Raw genomic sequence first — 18486 nt, 5'->3', positions numbered from 1 at the left:
TTATTATATGTATGTGAGTATGCTGTCCCTCTTTTCAGATACGCCAGTAGAGGGCATCAGATCCCATTACAGATGGTTGTGAGCCACCATGTGGTTGCTGGGGATTGAACTCAGATCCTCTGGAAGATTGCTCTTAACATCTGAGCCATCTCTCTAGCCCGCTCTTTTAAAATTTTTATAAGATCACTCTTAAAGATAAATAATAGTAACTTCTTCTTTCTTTGTAACTGCAAATTGCTGTCTGCCAGTAAGAGAAACTGGCTAAGAAAAACTTACTTATACTTTGTTAATCTATAACAAGTAGCTTAGTTGTGAATGTCTATGTGTCCTTGGGAATAGTTTGTTGTCTTTATCTGTACTGAGTAGTGTTATTTCTGGTAAAGGTATTGAGGGACATACTCTTTTTCATAGTCATTCACTAGAAGAAAACTAGAACATAATCACATTGCAATTTTATACTGCTTGGAAGGTTTTACTGGAATATATAAGCCATGGAAGGAAAAAATGAACTGTGGGGTTAGAACCTTGTTCCTTCTACTCTTTAAGTATGTATGTATATATATACATATATACATATATATATATGTACATGTATGTGTGTGTGTATGTATGTGTGTAAAGTTTGTGTAATAATGTGTTGGAATGTTGTTCCATCCTTCAAATTTGTATGTTTGTATGCATGTATGTATATGTATGTATACAAACACACACACACACACACACACACACACACACATACAAAGCTAATCTGGGTTTGTGTTGGAGCTTGCTCTATCCACCAGTTGTATGTATATGTGAAATGCTTGGAGCCTGCTTGCTGGAGGTTTCCTCCATCCACTCAGTGTGTGAATATGCCTGTCTGTCTGCATGCATGTATGTATGTGTTTGTGTGTATGAAGTTATTGTAGTCTGTGATTTGCTTCATTTACTCAGTGTGTAAGAATTTTATCTCTTAATTTTCTTTCTTGCCAGCTCCTAAGAGTTAAAAGAGTTTACAGTAGTTCACTGGCTACAAGGAGTGCCAGCCCCAGTAAATTAAGCTTTGTTCCTCAGAGAAAAGTCTGCTCAGTAATTTCTCGAATTGCTGGCTGCCACAGGCAGCAGCCCCTGATGGTTATCTGGACCAATCCCTGTCAGCTGCTCTCTGCACTGACCCCCACTGGCTGCCTATCTCTGTTTACTTTATGATGATGACAAAGCTGATCTTTGGCATGCAGCTTGATGATCATGGGTTATCAAAGAGGAGGCAAAAGTAATTGTTTTTTTCTAGTTCTAATTCTGTCATGGTTCTTTTGTTTTGTTTTGTAAGTCAAAGTATTTTACTCAATAGGCTAGGTTGGCTTGTAACTTATTATGTATACTAGGGTACCTTCAAACATGTGGCAACCCTCCTGTCTCAGTAGCCCATGGGTTGGTATTACAGTGTGATCACATTTTCCATGATGTGTGTGTGTGTGTGTGTGTGTGTGTGTGTGTGTGTGTGTGTGTATGTGTGTGTGTGTGTTCACTGTCCCATGTTCTGGGGTTTGTGTGTAGATGGGTGATGGGACAGTGGCATACTTGTATTTACTTTTACTGGTTGGGCTCTCCTCCCAACCAGTATGTATGTGAGTATGCTGTCCCTCTTTTCAGATACGCCAGTAGAGGGCATCAGATCCCATTACAGATGGTTGTGAGCCACCATGTGGTTGCTGGGGATTGAACTCAGTCCTTTGAAAAGGACTCTGGCAGTTTTTCCAGAGTGTGTAGTTCTTGCCGGAATATATATTGAATGTATACCATATTACCACTGTGTTTAAAAATTGTAATGCTTACTTTGTAGTTTCTGGTCAGAGTTCTCTCGAGCCATGGTTTTTAATCTTCCTAATGCAGTGATATTTTATCACACTGTGGTGACCCCAGCCAAAAAATTATTTTCATTGCTACCTTATAACTAATTTTGCTATCATTATGAATCGTAATGTAAATATGATATGCAGATGGTCTTAGATGACTCCTGTGAAAGGGTCTTTTGAATCTCAAAGGGGTAGTTATCCACAGGTTGAGAACTGTTGCTCTTCTGCCTTGTCTAGTCTCAATAGGAGAAGAAATACCTAGTCTTACTGCAACTTGATATGCCAAGGCTGGTGGATGTCCAGGGGAGTCCTCTCCTTTCCAAAAAAGAAAGGGAGGAGAGGAGAATTGGGGTGTGTGGGTGAGGACTGGGAGAAGAGGAGAATTGGGGTGGGTGGGTGAGGACTGGGAGGAGAGGAGAATTGGGGTGGGTGGGTGAGGACTGGGAGGAGAGGAGAATTGGGGTGGGTGGGTGAGGACTGGGAGGAGAGGAGAATTGGGGTGGGTGGGTGAGGACTGGGAGGAGAGGAGAATTGGGGTGGGTGGGTGAGGACTGGGAGGAGAGGAGATAGGGGAAACTGCCACCAGGATGTAAATAAAGAAGTGAATAATTAGGTAAATAAATAGAATAAAATAATTATCATCCAATTGAGAGAGAGATAGAGAACTGCTGCCCTAGAGTGTCTTTAAGTTTTGTTGTGTTCATGTTCAGCTTGTGTTAGTACATTTGGTGTATGTAACGAAGAATTTGCAAGTTATTTTGAAGTTGTTATATTGAAATAGCCACAAAAATGAAGTGGAGAAATGTGAAAACATTTCTGATTTCTTTTTTAAAATTTTTAAAATTTATTTTATAGGAATCAAGAATCCAGTCTCAGTTGCCCACAGACTCTTGTGTGAAGGGCAGAAGGGCAAGCTCTCTGCAGGCAGAATTCCTCCCTGGTAAGCACTTGGTATCCTTGACTTCTATTTGGGTTGCTAGTGTGTGAAGGCTGCGTTAGTTCACTGGGGATGTCTTCTCATGTGGATTGTGTATCACTGAGTGGTCAGTTAGGTTTATTTTGTTGTTAACCTCAGAACCTATCATAGATCCTGAGGCCTAATGTCTAGAGTAATTAGTTTTGGGATGTTCTTAGAAAGCTACATTACATATTGTGAATAGTCCTGATTCAACTATTGCCAGTAATAATAATTAACAATGTCTTGTTCTTTTACCTTTTTCATCTTACTGAGAAGAGATAGAAAGGGCTAAAAGGTCTTTAGAACAGACTTGCAAATTACTGTATATATAAGGGAATTCAGTCTTTGATAATGGTGACATTCATTGTGGTGAGAAAAAGATATACTAAGTAACTTGCATCGGGGCAGTGTGCTATATCATGGAAGGCCAAGAAAGTAGTCATGTTTTTTTTTTTAGAAAAGTACAGGGCAAATTTAAAGTTAAAAAGTGTGTTGGAAAAAATGTATGCTCAGAAGTTAAGAGTACTTGCTTACAGAGGACCCTATTCAGTTCCCAGCACCCATATGGTGTTTTACACCCATTTTTAACTCTAGTTCCAAGGGATCTGATACCCTTTTCTGACCTCAGTATATACCAGGTACATGAAGGCTATGCATATGTACACGCAGGTAAAACACTCATACATAAACTAAAAATCAATCTTAAAAAAGTACATTATAAAAATTACTTTGCAGAGTGTAAAGCTGTAAATAGCCTAAATGTCTTTTTTTATTTGCTTTCTATTCCTGTTGCTAAGTACAAAGGAGGAGGGAAACATTAGTACTAATTTACTCCACAACACAATATCTTCAAATGAATGTTTATGAAAAGTTTAAACTCTCACAAATGTAGACGCTGAGGAGTTCAAGCGCATAGTTCTAGCATGTTTGGGTGTGATGTGTGCTTTTTTCTTACCTTACAGATAGTTGTCCTCTCATTGGAAGTATCTGGGAGAGAGGAGACCACAGAGGAACAAATGAGGACAGGAGGGTAAGAAGAGTGGAGAGAGAGGGAGAGAGAGAAAGGGAGAAAAGGAGAAAGGTAGAAAGGGAGAGAAGAGAGAGGGAGAGAGAGAGGGAGAGAGGAGGGAGAGACAAGAAGGGAGAGAGAAGAGAATGGTAGAGAGGAGAGGGAGAGAGAAAGGGAGACAGACAGACAGACAGAAACAGAGACAAACGGGGAGAGGAAATGAGAGAGAGAGAGAGAGAGAGTGAGAGAGCATGCAAGAGAGGGAGAGAGCATATGACCGAGGTGGGGAGTGCCATTTCTTCTGTAAGTGCAGTAATACTTGTCATGAGGATCTCCCTCATGACATGAGGATCATGGTGATCTCCCTAAGTCAATAGCAATAGATTTTTATTGTGTAGAATTAAAAAAAATGAAAGTTAACTGAAAAGTATATGTTGAGATAGAGATATGGTCTCACTGTATATTTAGGTGTGGCTGGCTGGGACCTTGATTTATAGATCAGGCTGGCCTTGAACTCACAGAAATTTGCCTGCCTCTGCAACCCGAGTGTTGGTATAAAGGTATTCACTACCATTCCCAGTATAGTTCCTAAAAGAAACAAACAAACAAACAATCCCCCCAGAACCTACAAAATAATATGACTAACAATTTGATGCCACCTAAGTTAAGACATAAAATAGACCGAAAGATTTGAGGCTGTCCTGACTGAGCTTTTGTTGTTGGGATTTCTTCTGTGCTGTTGGTGTCCTTTTCAGAAAGCCTTTGTCTCTTCCTACACCTTTTAGTCTTCGACTTATATCGTCAAGTATTTCAAAGTTTAAAGTCCTACTTAAGGGCTTTGATTCATTTTAAATTGACTTTTGTTCTATAAGATAGACAGATTGTGTATTCTGTTGTTCTCGTCATGAAAACAGGAGTTTTCCAGCACTCTTTGTTGAAGAAGCTTGTGTGTGTGTGTGTGTGTGTGTGTGTGTGTACCACATGATTATGAGTGTAAGCATTGATACAATAGTGTCCTGGGTAGCTAGTGATGCTAGGTAGGTTAGGTATATCAAATATATTTGTTCCAATGCCAGGTCTTGCTCTGCTGCTGAGGCTGTCTTAGAACTCACTGGTTAGCATAGGCTGGCTTAGGACTCTTACTTCTGCCACTTGAGTAAAGGGAGGACAGGCATCTGTGACTATGCCCTGCTCTCAGATGTGCTTTTGATTTGAGCTATTTCTTTTCCTTTCTTCCCATCATTAGATCTTGCAAACATGTCTCTGAACTGTTTCCTCCCCACTTTAGGACATTTCCCTAAATAGTAGGTCTAGTAGTTTGCTTCTCTGTTGCTATACTAATCATCAACCAAAACCCCTTGGTGGAAGGAGTGGTTTATTTGGCTTTTCTTTCCACATCACAGTTTGTCATTGAGGCAGATCAGAGTAGGAGCACAAGTAGGAACTGGAGATAGGATGTGAAGTAGAGGCCCTGGAGGATTGCTGAGTATTGGCTTGATATTTTTCTGGATTGGTCAGCTACCTTTGTTAATAAAGTGCTTCCCAGACATGCCCACGAACCAGACTGAAGGAGCTTCCTCCGTTGATGATGGCTCCTCCTGGGTATTCAAGCTGAAGCTTATTCTCACAGGAGGTGTTATCTCCATACTCCTCAGTCAGTTGAGCTGTTAGACTCATGTATAGTTCTAAAGTTCTATAACTCTGACTACTACTCATTTATTCTTCTGTGCTCTCCAGTCTCCAGCAAATCACACACAGTCTAGTTTGTCATTTCTGATTTTTAATTATTTTCATATATTTGATTAGTATTTTTTAAAAAAGACTTATCTTCATGAATGTGTATGAGTGGGGCTATAAATTACAAATTTATTTTAAAATCTTTGTTTACTGGTTTTATTATTTTTATTACTTTTAGATTATGTTGAGTTAGTGATTTACCACTCCCCCCGACCCTGCCCCCAGACCCCTTTCTAAGTTTTATTTTTCTGTTTGGCAGGCATTGTGAGTTTTACATTTTTTTGCATATTTAATGTTTTTATATTTCTAAATTTCTATTTCAGAATGTGGTTAAGTTGTTTAAAAAGTTTGGTCCTTTTCAGGTCCTGCTTTAGAACTTTGTTTCACAGGGCTAGAGAATGCATTTATCTTTGAGCTAATTTTGCATTGTTATAATAGTACTATAGCCAGTGGTATTGGAGTGAGGAAGTTTCCTCTGGCTTTTGGGAACCTAAGGTGTTCCTGGCTCTATCTGAACTTGGGATTATTTCCTTTGTAGTTGGTGGGTTTTGTGTTTCAAGGGTTTGGGTAATTTCCTTTCTTAGGCTGTGATCTCTATTCAGTAAACTACTAAAAAGGTGCTTTCTATAAATCTTTGGAGTCTCTCTGTGCAGTTGTTTTCTCTGAGGTATTTTGTCCTGTAAACTCTAGCTATTTTGGCTTCTGTTGGGCCATTTCCATCTCTTTGCCTTAGAGACTGCTGGGCTCCTGGACTGTGGCCTAGAACCTCTCTGGAAATCATGAAAGTTAGCTCTCTGATTGCAGCAAGGCATTTTGTTATGTTTTTCTTTTCTACAAGATAACAGTCCTTTGTTGCCTGGTGTGTAATGTCTAAAAGTGTTGATTTAAATATTTTGTATTTTTTTCATTGATTTAGACAAGAGGCAATAGGATAAGTCTATTCTGTTGCTCTTATCTTGCCTTGCAGTAAAAAAATCTTTATATACCTGGAAGCTCACTGTATAACTATAGTAGTTTAAAAGTAGATTCTTCTAGTACATGTATCGGTTTAACCAGATTCATTTTTTTTTTTTTTTGAGTTTACTTTGTATTTTTTTTTTTAAGATTTATTTATTTTTTGTGAGTACATTGTTGCTGTTTTCAGATACACCAGAAGAGGGCATCATATCTCATTAGGGATGGTTGTGAGCCACCATGTGGTTGTTAGGAATTGAACTCAGGACCTCTGGAAGAGCAGTCAGTGCTCTTAACTGCTGAGCCATTTCTACAGCCCCTATATTTTTATTTTTTAAAGAAAAGGTGTTTTTTTTTTTAAAATTAATTTGACTTTTAGAAATCCATTCATGGGCTGGCGAGATGGATCAGTGGGTAAGAGCACTGACTACTATTCCAAAGGTCCCGAGTTCAAATCCCAGCAACCACATGGTGGCTCACAACCATCCGTAATGAGATCTGACACCCTGTTCTGATGTGTCTGAAGACAGCTACAGTGTATGTACATATAATAATAAAATAAATTAAAAAAAAAGAAATCCATTCTCACCTAGTTCCATTTTATACACACACACATATATATATATTTGTATGATTTATCTCTTCCTATATACTGAGGGTGACACTTCCCAGCCTCATAATATGTTCCTTAATGACTTAGTCTGGGCCTGATGCTTTGATACCTAATCTGGGCAATGATTATTGGCTAATTACTACATTTGTACATTGTGGTTTATATGGGTTCCATGCATTGTCTTGTCTTAAAATAGCTTTTTAGAATAAGACAGTTTGAGCTAATAGAGCTTAGTCCATGTTACAGTGTTAGGAGTGTGTGGAATCCATCCATAGCACATTGTGCTTACAGCCATCTAGTTACTCCTCACAGGTCCATCTGCTTACTCAACAAGTGTGTGCTGTCTGCTTGCTGACTGTCACCTGTGGAGGCAGGAAAACTATCAGGTGTAGACTGAAGACGATAACATTCACGTGGTAGCTGTTAAAGCAGGAAACCTAAATGTTCATTTTATCATTAGCTCATAGGGGCAGGCATGAGTGTTTTGATGCCAAGGATTTTTTCAAGACACTTTTTTTGGGGGGTGGAGCAGGGACTTTGGGACTCACACTGTAGCCCATGCTGGCCTTAAAGTCACCGTGTAGCTCAGGCAATCTTTCTGCCTCAGCTCTTGAGTTACTGGAATTATGGGTGTCGGGTACCATGCCCAACATTGGTTAGGTAGATTTTTGTGTTTTGTGATTTTTGATGGTTTGTTTGTTTAAGAAAAATCAATTTTTTGTCTTCATGTCACGGTCCCCACCTATAATCACATTATGTCAGGAGCATTGTGAGTTAAGGGCCATTTGGGATCCATGGAGAGATTCTGTATCAACAGTTTGGGGATAAATACTAAGATATTTGTGATTGAAATCCAGTTATATATTGAGTTTCCTTTGAAAATAATTGTAGAAGTACTGTTCATGAGTAAAACAACAGTATGCTCACAGTTCCTAACTCAAACAGTGATGATCTGTCAATTTCATTCACTATTGTAACAAAATGTGGTTATTCATCACATGCATAGCTTAAAATAGTAATGTGTTCCTCACAGTTCTAAAGCTCAGGAGTTGAAGGCTGAAACTTAGCAGCTGTAGTGTCCAGCGACAGCTTAGTTCTTTCTGTGTGGAGCCTGCTCACTGAGTCATGTGGTAACGGGCAAAGCAGTCCAATGGATCCTTAACCCTGTTGAGTAGGGCTCTCACTGACTTTGGGACCTAATCACCTCATCACCTCTTCTTAAGCCATACTGCTTAACATTGTCCTAAAAGTCTTCAGAACCAGATTGCAGAATATGAATTTTGTTAGATTGGAGACATAAACTTTCAAGTCAAATTGGTCTGTATTTTTGAAAAATTTTGTGATTAAAAAAAAAAACTGAAACATGCTCAGCAGATGGTTGAGTGGGTAAAGTGCTTGAGCCATAGCACCCAAGTGAAAGGCCTGTATGATCTACATGCCTGCAGTCCCTGCTCTGGGGGTGCAGGCTGCATAGAGACAGGTGTGTCTCTGCTGACTAACTTACCAGTCTTTCTGAAGTAGTTGAGCTGGAGGTTCACTGAGAGACCTTGACTCAAAATAAAGAAGGTAGAAAATGATAGAGGAAGAGACCTGGCGTTGACTGATGGTCTCTTCATGTCTGTACATGGGTGTAGGTATAAATGCACATACATCACACACATATCACAACATTTCACACTATGAAACTATATCCATTATGCATACATCACACATCTTACATAAAACATTATATACAACATACACATCATGCATATATACTCTACACACATTACATACATTGCATGCACATTACACACACACACACTACACCACATAAATTATATACCACACATGTATTACACATATTACACATGCCATGTGTATTCCATACACATTACACACATTACATATTCATTATACACATCACACACGTCACATACATGTTGTATATGACACATACATAAGACATTACACATACATACATTACATCGTTCCACACACAAATTCAGTTTTTCCATGTTCCTAGTGCAGTGAGGTCTTTCACTTTATGTTCATGAGCTTTAGTTAGTCAGTAGCCTAATTTGTCTTCAATTATACGTATTTATGATGTACAACGAAATGATAGAAATACTTTTTAAATCCAATACTTATTATTTTCCCCTAGACATTATTATTGCTTGAGAATTTTACATATAAATATAGTGTGTTTTGATCTATTATACCCCCATTTCCTTTTCTTCAGCCCCTCTTCCCATTTCCTCTTAATCTCATGAATTTTCTTTTTTAAACTCATGGAGTCCACTTAGGGAGTGCCCAGAACCTCTCAGGGACCATAGCCCCTTCCAGTAGCTGTCAGATGCCAATAGCTACTTAGCTAGGGGTGGTATTTCCTGATGAGCTCCCTACTTCATTCTTGAAGTTTGTCTGGCTTGATCTGTGAAGATGCTGTATGCTGTCGCTGCATGTGTGCATGTGCTCTACTATCTCCAGAAACCTGTTTCACTGTAGTCATCCACTACATCTGGCTCCTTATTTTCCTTCCAATCCCTCTGCTTAGATGATCTGTGAGCCTTGAAGGAAAGGGGTATGATACAAATGTTACATTTAGGGCTGAACACCTTGCTGTCTCGTAGTATCTGCATTGCGACCAGTTGTGGGTTATTGTGTTAATTACCATCTTATCAACTGCAAAAGTGAGCTTGCCTGATGAGGGTTGAAGGGTTCCCTTGTCTATGGGTATAGTGATACATCTTTGCGGATTGCTTTGATATTATATTCATTTAGCAGAATAAGAGTAGCAGGTTCTCTCTTAGGTCCTATGACCTACCAAGCCTCAGGTTTTTGGCCTTGTTAATAGTGCTAGACATGTGTTCTGACTTTTGCAAATATTTTAATGGCTGGTTTGTTTGACTGGAGTGGGCATGTGTGTGGGGTGGGGTGGTGCTGCACACAGAGCAGGGCAAGCTTACAAATGGTATCAGTGAGGTCAGTGCAACTCTAGAACAGTTGAAGTTTAGAGGAAGGACAGAAGTGGGCATGCTTTACTAAAGGAGAGGTAAGGGCTTTTCTAGTGGGTTTGCGTGAATCTCCTTTAACGTTCTCTTTTTGGAGAGTCACAACAAATCTCAAGAAATTTAAGTTAGTATTTGCTGTTCTGGAAAGTGATTTTTTTCTTTCTACAAGAAAAAATACAAGTCACTATATATGTATATATGAATATATACATACATATATATTGTGAAAAGTTTATATTGAAATATCAGAAGCATTTTTATGACATTTCATGTGATAGAACTCCTAGACAGTAATATTTGATAATAAGCAAAGGCTACTTATTTAGTATGCTTTATAGTTTCTATAATGACTTCTAAACATGAATATTTTAAAAAGTCTAAATTATTTAAAAATTGCATAGATTATATCAAAGTTTGAGACAAGGTCTTGTGTATTCCAGGTTGGCTGAAACTCCCCATGTGGTCAAACTCAGAACTTCATGCATACTAGGTATACTAGTTAGGGTTACTGTTGCTGTGGAGAAACAGCATGACCAAAGGCAACTTGGTGAAGAAGGGGTTTATTTGGCTTACACTTCTACATCATCGTCCATCACCGAAGGAGTTAGGACAGGAACTCAAACAGGACAGCAGCTGATGCAGAGGCCATGGAGGGGTGCTACTTACTGGCTTAATTCCATGGCTTGCTCAGTCTATTTTAATATACAGCCTAGGACCACCAACCCTGGGGTGGCACCACCTGCAAAGGGCTGGGCTCACCCGCATTAATTACTAATTAAAGTGCTCTCCAGGTTTACCTACTTCCTGACCTTATGGAAGCATTTTGTCAATGGTGATTCCTTCCTCTCAGATGACTGTTGCTTGTGTCAAGTTGAAATAAAAGTAGCCAGCACAGTAGGCAAGCACGTCATCAACTGAGCTACATCCTCATACTTTAGATTGGCTTTATTTATGTCAAAGTTATGAGTGTTAATGAATGAAAAATTAAGATGACAGTGACTCTAGTACTGAGATTGAATCCTAGATGATTATCTGAAGTGTTGGAAAAGGCTCAAACTCCCCTCTTGATCAGTTACTATTTACTATCTTACTTATGATTCACATTTGTAGAAGGGCTTAAACAAATCAGGTCTTTTGTTTGTTTTATTGTTGTTTGTTTTGTTTTTAAAGAAGGAGGTGCTAAAGATGGCAAAGTGATCGCTCAAATCTTAATCTAATTGTCATTTTACCTTTTATGTGACAGCTGTTCTTTGCAGTGACCATTGTTAGTAATAACAGAATATAAAGACTTAAAGTGTTGATCTTGAGATTTGTTTTAATAGTATATTTTAAAAAATATTTAATTTATGTATGTGCAGATGAATTCAGGTCCCTACAGTGGTCAGAAGATAGAGTCAGATCTCTTGAACTGAAGTCATAGGTGGTGTGAGCCTCCATACATGGAGCCTGGGAAATGAGTGTGGGTTCTTTGAAAGAGCAATAGGCAGTTTTCACCACTGATTTCTCCAGCTCCTTCTTTTGAGTTTTAATGTGGGAATGATTAGAAAAACAGAAACGAAAAATAGAGACTGGGAGACTTAACAGCCAGGCACAAGTTCAAGGGGTCCATTACTAGCTGGCTGGGATCTATAGGAGGTTGGCTGTGGAAGGAGATGAGGTGATTGCTAGAGCTGCTGCTTACAGTTACTGTCTGCCTCATGAAATGACTTAGAGAACGGTCTTGTTACGTGTGTTGGCATGCTTTTTGAGACCTCTGGAAATTAGTCTTTCATAAACAGAAGTTCCCTGTTCACTGTGTTGTATAAGAATTGCAATCTAGGGCTGGAAAATCCCTTCTGGGGTGTATTTCAGTATTCACTCACTAAAGTGGAAATGATTCTCAGCATTCTATGTGCCTTCTTGTTGCATTGAACTTAGAATCTAAGCATATTAGTGTGTTTGTGCATAGCTAGATTTATTGCTTGTTTTAAGTGGCTATAGTTCTAGACAAGAATAACAAATCTGAAGACATCTGCTTAGACTCTTTTTCTTTTAGATTTATTCACTGTAGCTGTCTTCAGACACACCAGAAGAAGGCATCAGATCTCATTATGGGTGGTTGTGAGCCACCATGTGGTTGCTGGGATTTGAACTCGGGACCTTTGGAAGAGCAGTCAGTGCTCTTACCCACTGAGCCATTTCACCAGCCCCTGCTTAGACTCTTTACCTGATTGACTTGATGTATAAATCTTACAACCATATAGATCAAAGAAAGAATCTTATTCTCCCCAGGAAGTTACTTTCACTTTTTTATTGAATTTTTATGAATTTTTCTAGTATATACATTAGCTACTTCTAATGAAGAAAAATTAAAAGAAAATTTGAGCATGCAGCTGTCCTGTTTTACACCAACTCTAGAATTTCTTGTATCTCTCAGACTTGACTTTAGTTGTCATGTGATATTATTACTTCTATAACTTATTGACTGTAGATGACACTATGCATTTTTTTTAAAAAATAACTTTTTTGTTGTCAGCTTTTTAGTTGGAGAAGGAGCCTACAGATGGGCAGTGGATCATGGGATACCCTCTTGCCCTCCTAGCACCATGACCACAAGTGAGTAAACCCTTCATGAGCTAAGCTGTACAAACAACTAATCTAAAGTGTTACATCACTTCTGTCCTGACACAAAGTAGAATGCCTGTAAGTTGAAAAATGTATAGTTAAACATAGGTCAAATTTAGTTTTTTAAAATCACCTTTTTATTCTGGAGGTTTCCTTTATGTTTTTAGTTTTGAGGTGTTCTTAGTCTGTTGGTTTGGAACTTACTATATAGTTGTGAACATATGGAGGACCTCTGAAGTGCTAGGATTCCAAGTGTGAGTCACCTGTCAAGTTTGTAAAACTATTCCCAAAGTTTCATTTTAAAGCTTTAAAGTAATTGTGAATAATAAAACCATGGTGCCCTCTCTGGAAGGCATTAGGAGGAAGGAAGGGGAACTCTTCCTTAGCTCTTGAACTCAGGAAGAATTTCTTTTTGTTTTTCCTTGTTTTGTTTTTTGAGAAAGGGTTTCTTTTTGTAGGCCTGGCTACTCTGGAACCCACTCTGTAGACTAGGCTGGCCTTGGACTGAGAGATCCACCTGCCTCTGCCTCCTGAGTGCTGGGAGTAAAGGTGTGTGCCACCACTGCGTGGCTCCCTGTTTTTTACATTTTAAGACTTGCTTATCTTTATTTTCTTCCATATGGGTGTTTTGCCTGCATCTGTCTGCACCATGTTTGTGTAGTGGGCCAGAAGAGGGCATCAGTTCCCCTAGAACTGGAGTTATAGTTGGTTGTAAGCTACTACTTGGCTGCTGGCAGTGGAACCTGGGTCCTCGGGAAGAGCAGCAAAGGTTGTTAACTGCTGAGGTTGTAACTGCAGTACCTTACTTTGTATTTTGAAGCAGGATTTCATTTATTCCTTGACCCAAGATGACCTGAAACTTACTATGGAGCTCTGGTGGTTGGAATGAGAATGGCCCTCTTAGGTGCATATGTTTGAATGTTTGGTTTCCAGTTGGTAGACTGTTTAGGGAGGATCAGGAGGTATGGCCTGGTTGGAGGAGGTCTGTGATTGGTAGTGAGTTTTGAGGTTTCAAAATCCTATGCCAGGCTCAGTCTTGTTCTTTCTCTGCCTGCACCTTGCTGATCAGATATACGCTCTCAACTATTGTTCCAGTGCTATGCCTGTTTGCTGCTATACTCTCTGTTACTCGGTCATGTACTCATAACACACTGAAACTGTTAGGCCAGCCCCCAGTTACATTTGTTTCTCTACTGTCCAATTGTTCAGATTATAGGCTCAGGGTACCAGGCCTCCTGACCCTAAGGATGCAGCAACAAGCTTTTTAGATTTAAATATAAAGAAAGATATGAGTTAAAACTGAGAATCTTAAGTAAGACAAAAGGGCACATTATTTAATAGGAAGTTTTGCCATTCTCATTGATAGGCATTGGAGTCCTCTTTGTTCTTCCTGTTGACATTTGGGTCTTTTGACCCCAGCATTCTCCTTGGATGAGGTAGCAGCTCATTGAGGTCCTGCTTTGCTTTCCTGATAATTAGTGATGCTTGTGTTGTTCATGTACTTGTGGGTCTTTTGTATATTTTCTTTGAGAAATGCCTATGTAAGTCACTTATCCCATATCTTTTGTCCATTTAAAAAACCTGGTAATTTGTATTTTTTGTTGCTGAACTTTTGAATTTGCTGTATACTCTAGATATTAACCTCTAACATTTTACATGTTGTCTACACTGTTGATTTTTCCCTTCCCTGGTAGAAGCTTCTAAGTTTGAAGTTTGATATAGTCATGCATGTCTACTTTGTTGCCTGAGCTTTTATGGTTTTATGTAAAAGCTGGCCTATATCATTGCATTGAAAGGAGAGGAGGGGGGAGGTATGCTAGGATTGAATAGTTTTAGGTCTTGCATGCAGAACTGTGATTTTTTTTCCCTATTATTGAAAATAGATGTTTTTGAGGGGGAAGGAAACATAATACATTCTGATTATGGTTTCCTCTTTCTCTACTCCCCCTAGTTTCTCCCTAACTCTCCTTCCATTCATATCCACCCCCTTTCTGTCTCTCACTGGAAAAAAACTTGCTTCCAAGAGATTACTATAAAATAAAATGTAATAACATAAAACAATAGCTAATACCTCACAATAGGACGAAACAAGCATACAGAAGGAAAAGAGCCCATAAAAAGACACAAGAAACTTACTCATTCGCACACTCAAGAATTCATGGAAAACCGGAAGCCATAAAGTATGTGCAAAGGACCTTGTTTGTCTTTCTGGGTCTCAGGATGGTTTTTCTAGTTCCTCCATTTGCCTGTCAATTTCATGCTGTCATGTATTTTTGAATTAAATTTTATTTGTATTGAGATAAATCTGTCACTTTTTAATTCTCTATTTTTTGTACTCCCCAGCAGTAGAAACTTGGAATAGATATTCTTGGTACCTTTTTTGGAAATCACCTGGCTTTAATTATACTGAACAGTTTCTGTGTTCTGTAAATTGCTCCTTTGATGTATGTATGTGTGTGTGTGCATGTGTGTGTGGCATGCTTGTGTGTGTGTGCATGTGCGTGTGAATTTTGGTCACCGCCTTCTCTTCTGTTTACTGTGGTTTTGTAATGTGTTTTTCAAGTGAGGCTGATGCTGCAGCTTTGTTTTTGCTGCACATTGCTAGGACTCCTCAGGGTCTTCTGTGGTCGCAGGTGAATTTTATGATTGCTTTCTCTATTTCTTTGAAGAATGTTTTAGTATTTTCATGTGGATTGCATGAGATCTATGGATGTGCCTTAGGTGATGTAGATATTTTGAAAGTATTGGATTGTGGTTTTCATTTTTTTGTATGTGTCCTTGTAAATTCTTTTCAGTGTTTTGTAATTGTCACTGTAGATATCACTCTCTTAAACTATTTCTAGATATTCCTACTTTTATAATAATGGTAAATATAATTCCCTTTCTTATGTTTATTTTATTTTTTCACTTCACAGAAATATTTGTTCTTTATAACTTACTTTAGTAGTTCTGTATAGCTATAAAATGCCTAAGACATTTGTTACAAATAACGTGTGTGTGTGTGTGTGTGTGTGTAAGACACAGAGAGAGAGAGAGAGAGAGAGGAGAGAGAGGAAGAAGAGACAGAGAAGGTTTAAGAATATGCTTTTCTATTGTCTTTTAGAATAAGATTTGATTGATAAAACATATTTGATTAGTTCCTGAGACTATCACAGAAAAGAAAGACTTTTATTACAGAAAAATTTCCTTCCATTTATAAATTCTAACATTCTCCATATGGCCTTCAAAATTCTTCTCATGCAGTATGTTATCACTGGTAAGCTGAGCAACGTGAAACTCTTGCACATTTCACTCTATGGTCATGAACTCATCAAATATGACCCAGCTATCTATTAGGCCCTTCTAAAGACACTGAACATCCCAGGTCATGAAGATAATCTAATGTCACAGTAAATTATAATGAAATCGTAAATGACGAATACTTGATGACATGGTGGTGGAGAGCTGTCTCTTGATGAGCACTTGTGGGCCATCTGGGTTCTAGCCCAGGCCTCACGTAACTTTTTTTTTAAAGAGCAAGTTATTTGTGCACAGCATACTTGCTGCTGTTACTTGTTTTACATTTTTTTCTTTTTTTCCTTACATTTTATTTAGTGTTATTTCTCTCTTTTGTATCTGTGTGTATGCACACATATCATGATGTGTGTGAATGTCATAGGCTCTGTCCTCTCACCATGTGGGGCCTGGGGATGGCACTCGGATCTCAGGCTTGGTGGTGCATCTTGCTGGTCCCGCTGCTGCTCATGTTTGCCCTGCCGTGCTCCAGCTCTCACCTTTTCTAATGCTTGGCTGGGGTCTTCCGGCCTCTCTGGATAAAGTCTGCCTTCTAGACCATAGGCGATCAGACTTCCTTCTTTTTTCTAATTTTCTTCTCTTGTTTAGTCTCCTATGGCATGTCAGTAAAATAGGTGCATGAGCTATATGTCCTGTTCCAGTTCTCAGAGGAGGTGCTTCCAGCTCTCCTCATTTCATGTTACCCATGCACTTGTCACTCATTCCAGCCTGTCCTGTGACGATTGTCTATCCTGTCAGGGTTTTTAGCATGAAGGGCTGCTGAGTCTTTCTGAGTGCTTTCTTCTATATGAATTGAGATTACATATTTTTGTTCTTTATTCTTCTGATATATTTGGTTTGTTCTTGAATTGTTGGGATAAATCTTACTTGATGTTTCGCAGCTAGGGGAGTTAGCATGTCGCTGTTGAAATCTGTTTATCAGAATGTTTCAGTTGTAGTTATTGTGATTTTGATGTTTGTGTCAGGGCTATGCTGACCTGGTACAATGAGTTTGATAGAGTTTCTTCCTTTTTGGTTTGCATTTGGAATAGTTTGAGAATTGTAATTTATTTTTCTTGAAATATTTTATAGAAATGAGCAATTAACCTCAAGTCATAGACTTTTCTTTGGTGAGAGATTCTTCCATACCCTGTGTGTTAAGGGTTTCTATTGCTGTAAAGATACACCATGACCACCTCAACTCTTATAAAAGGTAATATTTAATTAGGACTAGCTTATAGTTTCAGAGATTTAGTCCATTATTGCCATGGAGTGAAGAATGGCAGCATGTAGGCAGGTTTAGTGCTGGACAAGGAGCTTAGAGTTCTGTACCCAGGTCAGCAGGTAGCAGGCAGTGAACTGACCTTATCTTCTGAGACCTCAAAGTTCACCTCCACACGGACACACTTCCTCCAACAAGGCCACCGTTCCTAATACTGTCATTCCTTGTGGACCGAGCATTCAGACATGAGTCACTCTGTGGAGGGCACTCCTATTTAAACCACCACAGGGACAAACTCTAGGCCTCGTACATTCTGGGCAAATGCTTTACCACTGATCTACATCCATATTCAAATCATATGTGACACTAACCTATTGCCTCTGTTTCATTACTTGTTTTAGTCTGCTGTATATTTTTTTCACAGTCTTGATCGCTGGCTGTATTGTATATGCCCAGGGCTTATCTCTGTTGTCTAGCTTTTCCAGTTTGCAGGCATATGACTATCATGACAATTTTTCTGGTTCATTGTATTTTTGTGATACCACTTATAACATTTCTCCTTTTTCACATTAAATTTTATTTTTTCTTTTATCTAGCAAAAGGTTTGTTGATTATCTTTCAAAAGCCAGCTATCAGTTTGATCATTAGTAGTTTATTTCACTTATTTCTGCGCTGATATTCAAGATTTCCTTGGGTTTGGTTGTTTTCCTAGTTCTCTGAGATAAGGCTCTTTGACACAGGAATTCTGCAGTTATGGCCAGCTGCTTTTATTGTACTGTATTTGATAAATGAACAGGCTTTGGCATGTAGTGTTTCCATCAACTTGAGAGACTTTATGATTTCCTTTTGATTTCTTCAGGACCCATTGGCTGTTCCTGAGAATATTGTTTAATTTTACTGTATTTGTTTATTTTCTATTTTTTGCTTTTAATATCTAAATTTTGTTCTGGCATTTTATAGAGGATTTGTGTTAAGATTTTACTTTTTAAAATCTTGAGACCCATTTTGATGCCTAACTTATAGTTTAGGTTGGAGAATGTCCTGGTGTTGATGGATGTGTGTATCTGTAGATGTCATATGAAACTTTAGTTTAGTTTTGTTTTGTTTTAAAGAAATTTCATTCTGGAGCCTAGGCTGGCCTTGAACCCATAGCAGTTCTTTTTCTCAGCTTGTATAATGCTCTGATGATAGGTATGAGTCACCATACCAGGCTAACATACTCTATGATTTTTTCCCCCTTTTTATTTTTATTTTTTTTTATAAATTAATTTATTTTTACACTCTATAT

At 38.6% G+C, this 18486-nt stretch overlaps 1 protein-coding gene across 7 annotated transcripts in view; it reads left to right on the top strand.

The window, feature by feature from the left end:
• Positions 1-18486, top strand: part of Tasp1 (taspase 1) — a 205496-nt gene that overhangs the window by 64567 nt on the left and 122443 nt on the right. For 3 of the 7 annotated variants that reach the window (XR_004118896.1, XR_004118895.1, XM_031372054.1), the window contains exon 6: positions 2691-2775. Coding sequence is in view for 3 of the 7 variants with exons in the window: in XM_031372054.1 (XP_031227914.1) it covers positions 2691-2775 (85 nt within the window). In the remaining 4 variants the exon portion in view is untranslated. Of the gene's footprint in view, positions 1-2690; positions 2780-3755; positions 3824-12614; positions 12695-18486 lie in introns of those variants that run through there. The other 4 variants (XR_004118894.1, XM_031372052.1, XR_004118897.1 and 1 more) reach the window with 3 other exon arrangements.

The sequence above is a fragment of the Mastomys coucha genome, unplaced genomic scaffold (assembly GCF_008632895.1).
Source record: "Mastomys coucha isolate ucsf_1 unplaced genomic scaffold, UCSF_Mcou_1 pScaffold15, whole genome shotgun sequence".
Classification (NCBI taxonomy): domain Eukaryota; kingdom Metazoa; phylum Chordata; class Mammalia; order Rodentia; family Muridae; genus Mastomys; species Mastomys coucha.
Note: the sequence above shows the minus strand (reverse complement) of the source record. Positions and strands in the feature narration are given on the sequence as shown.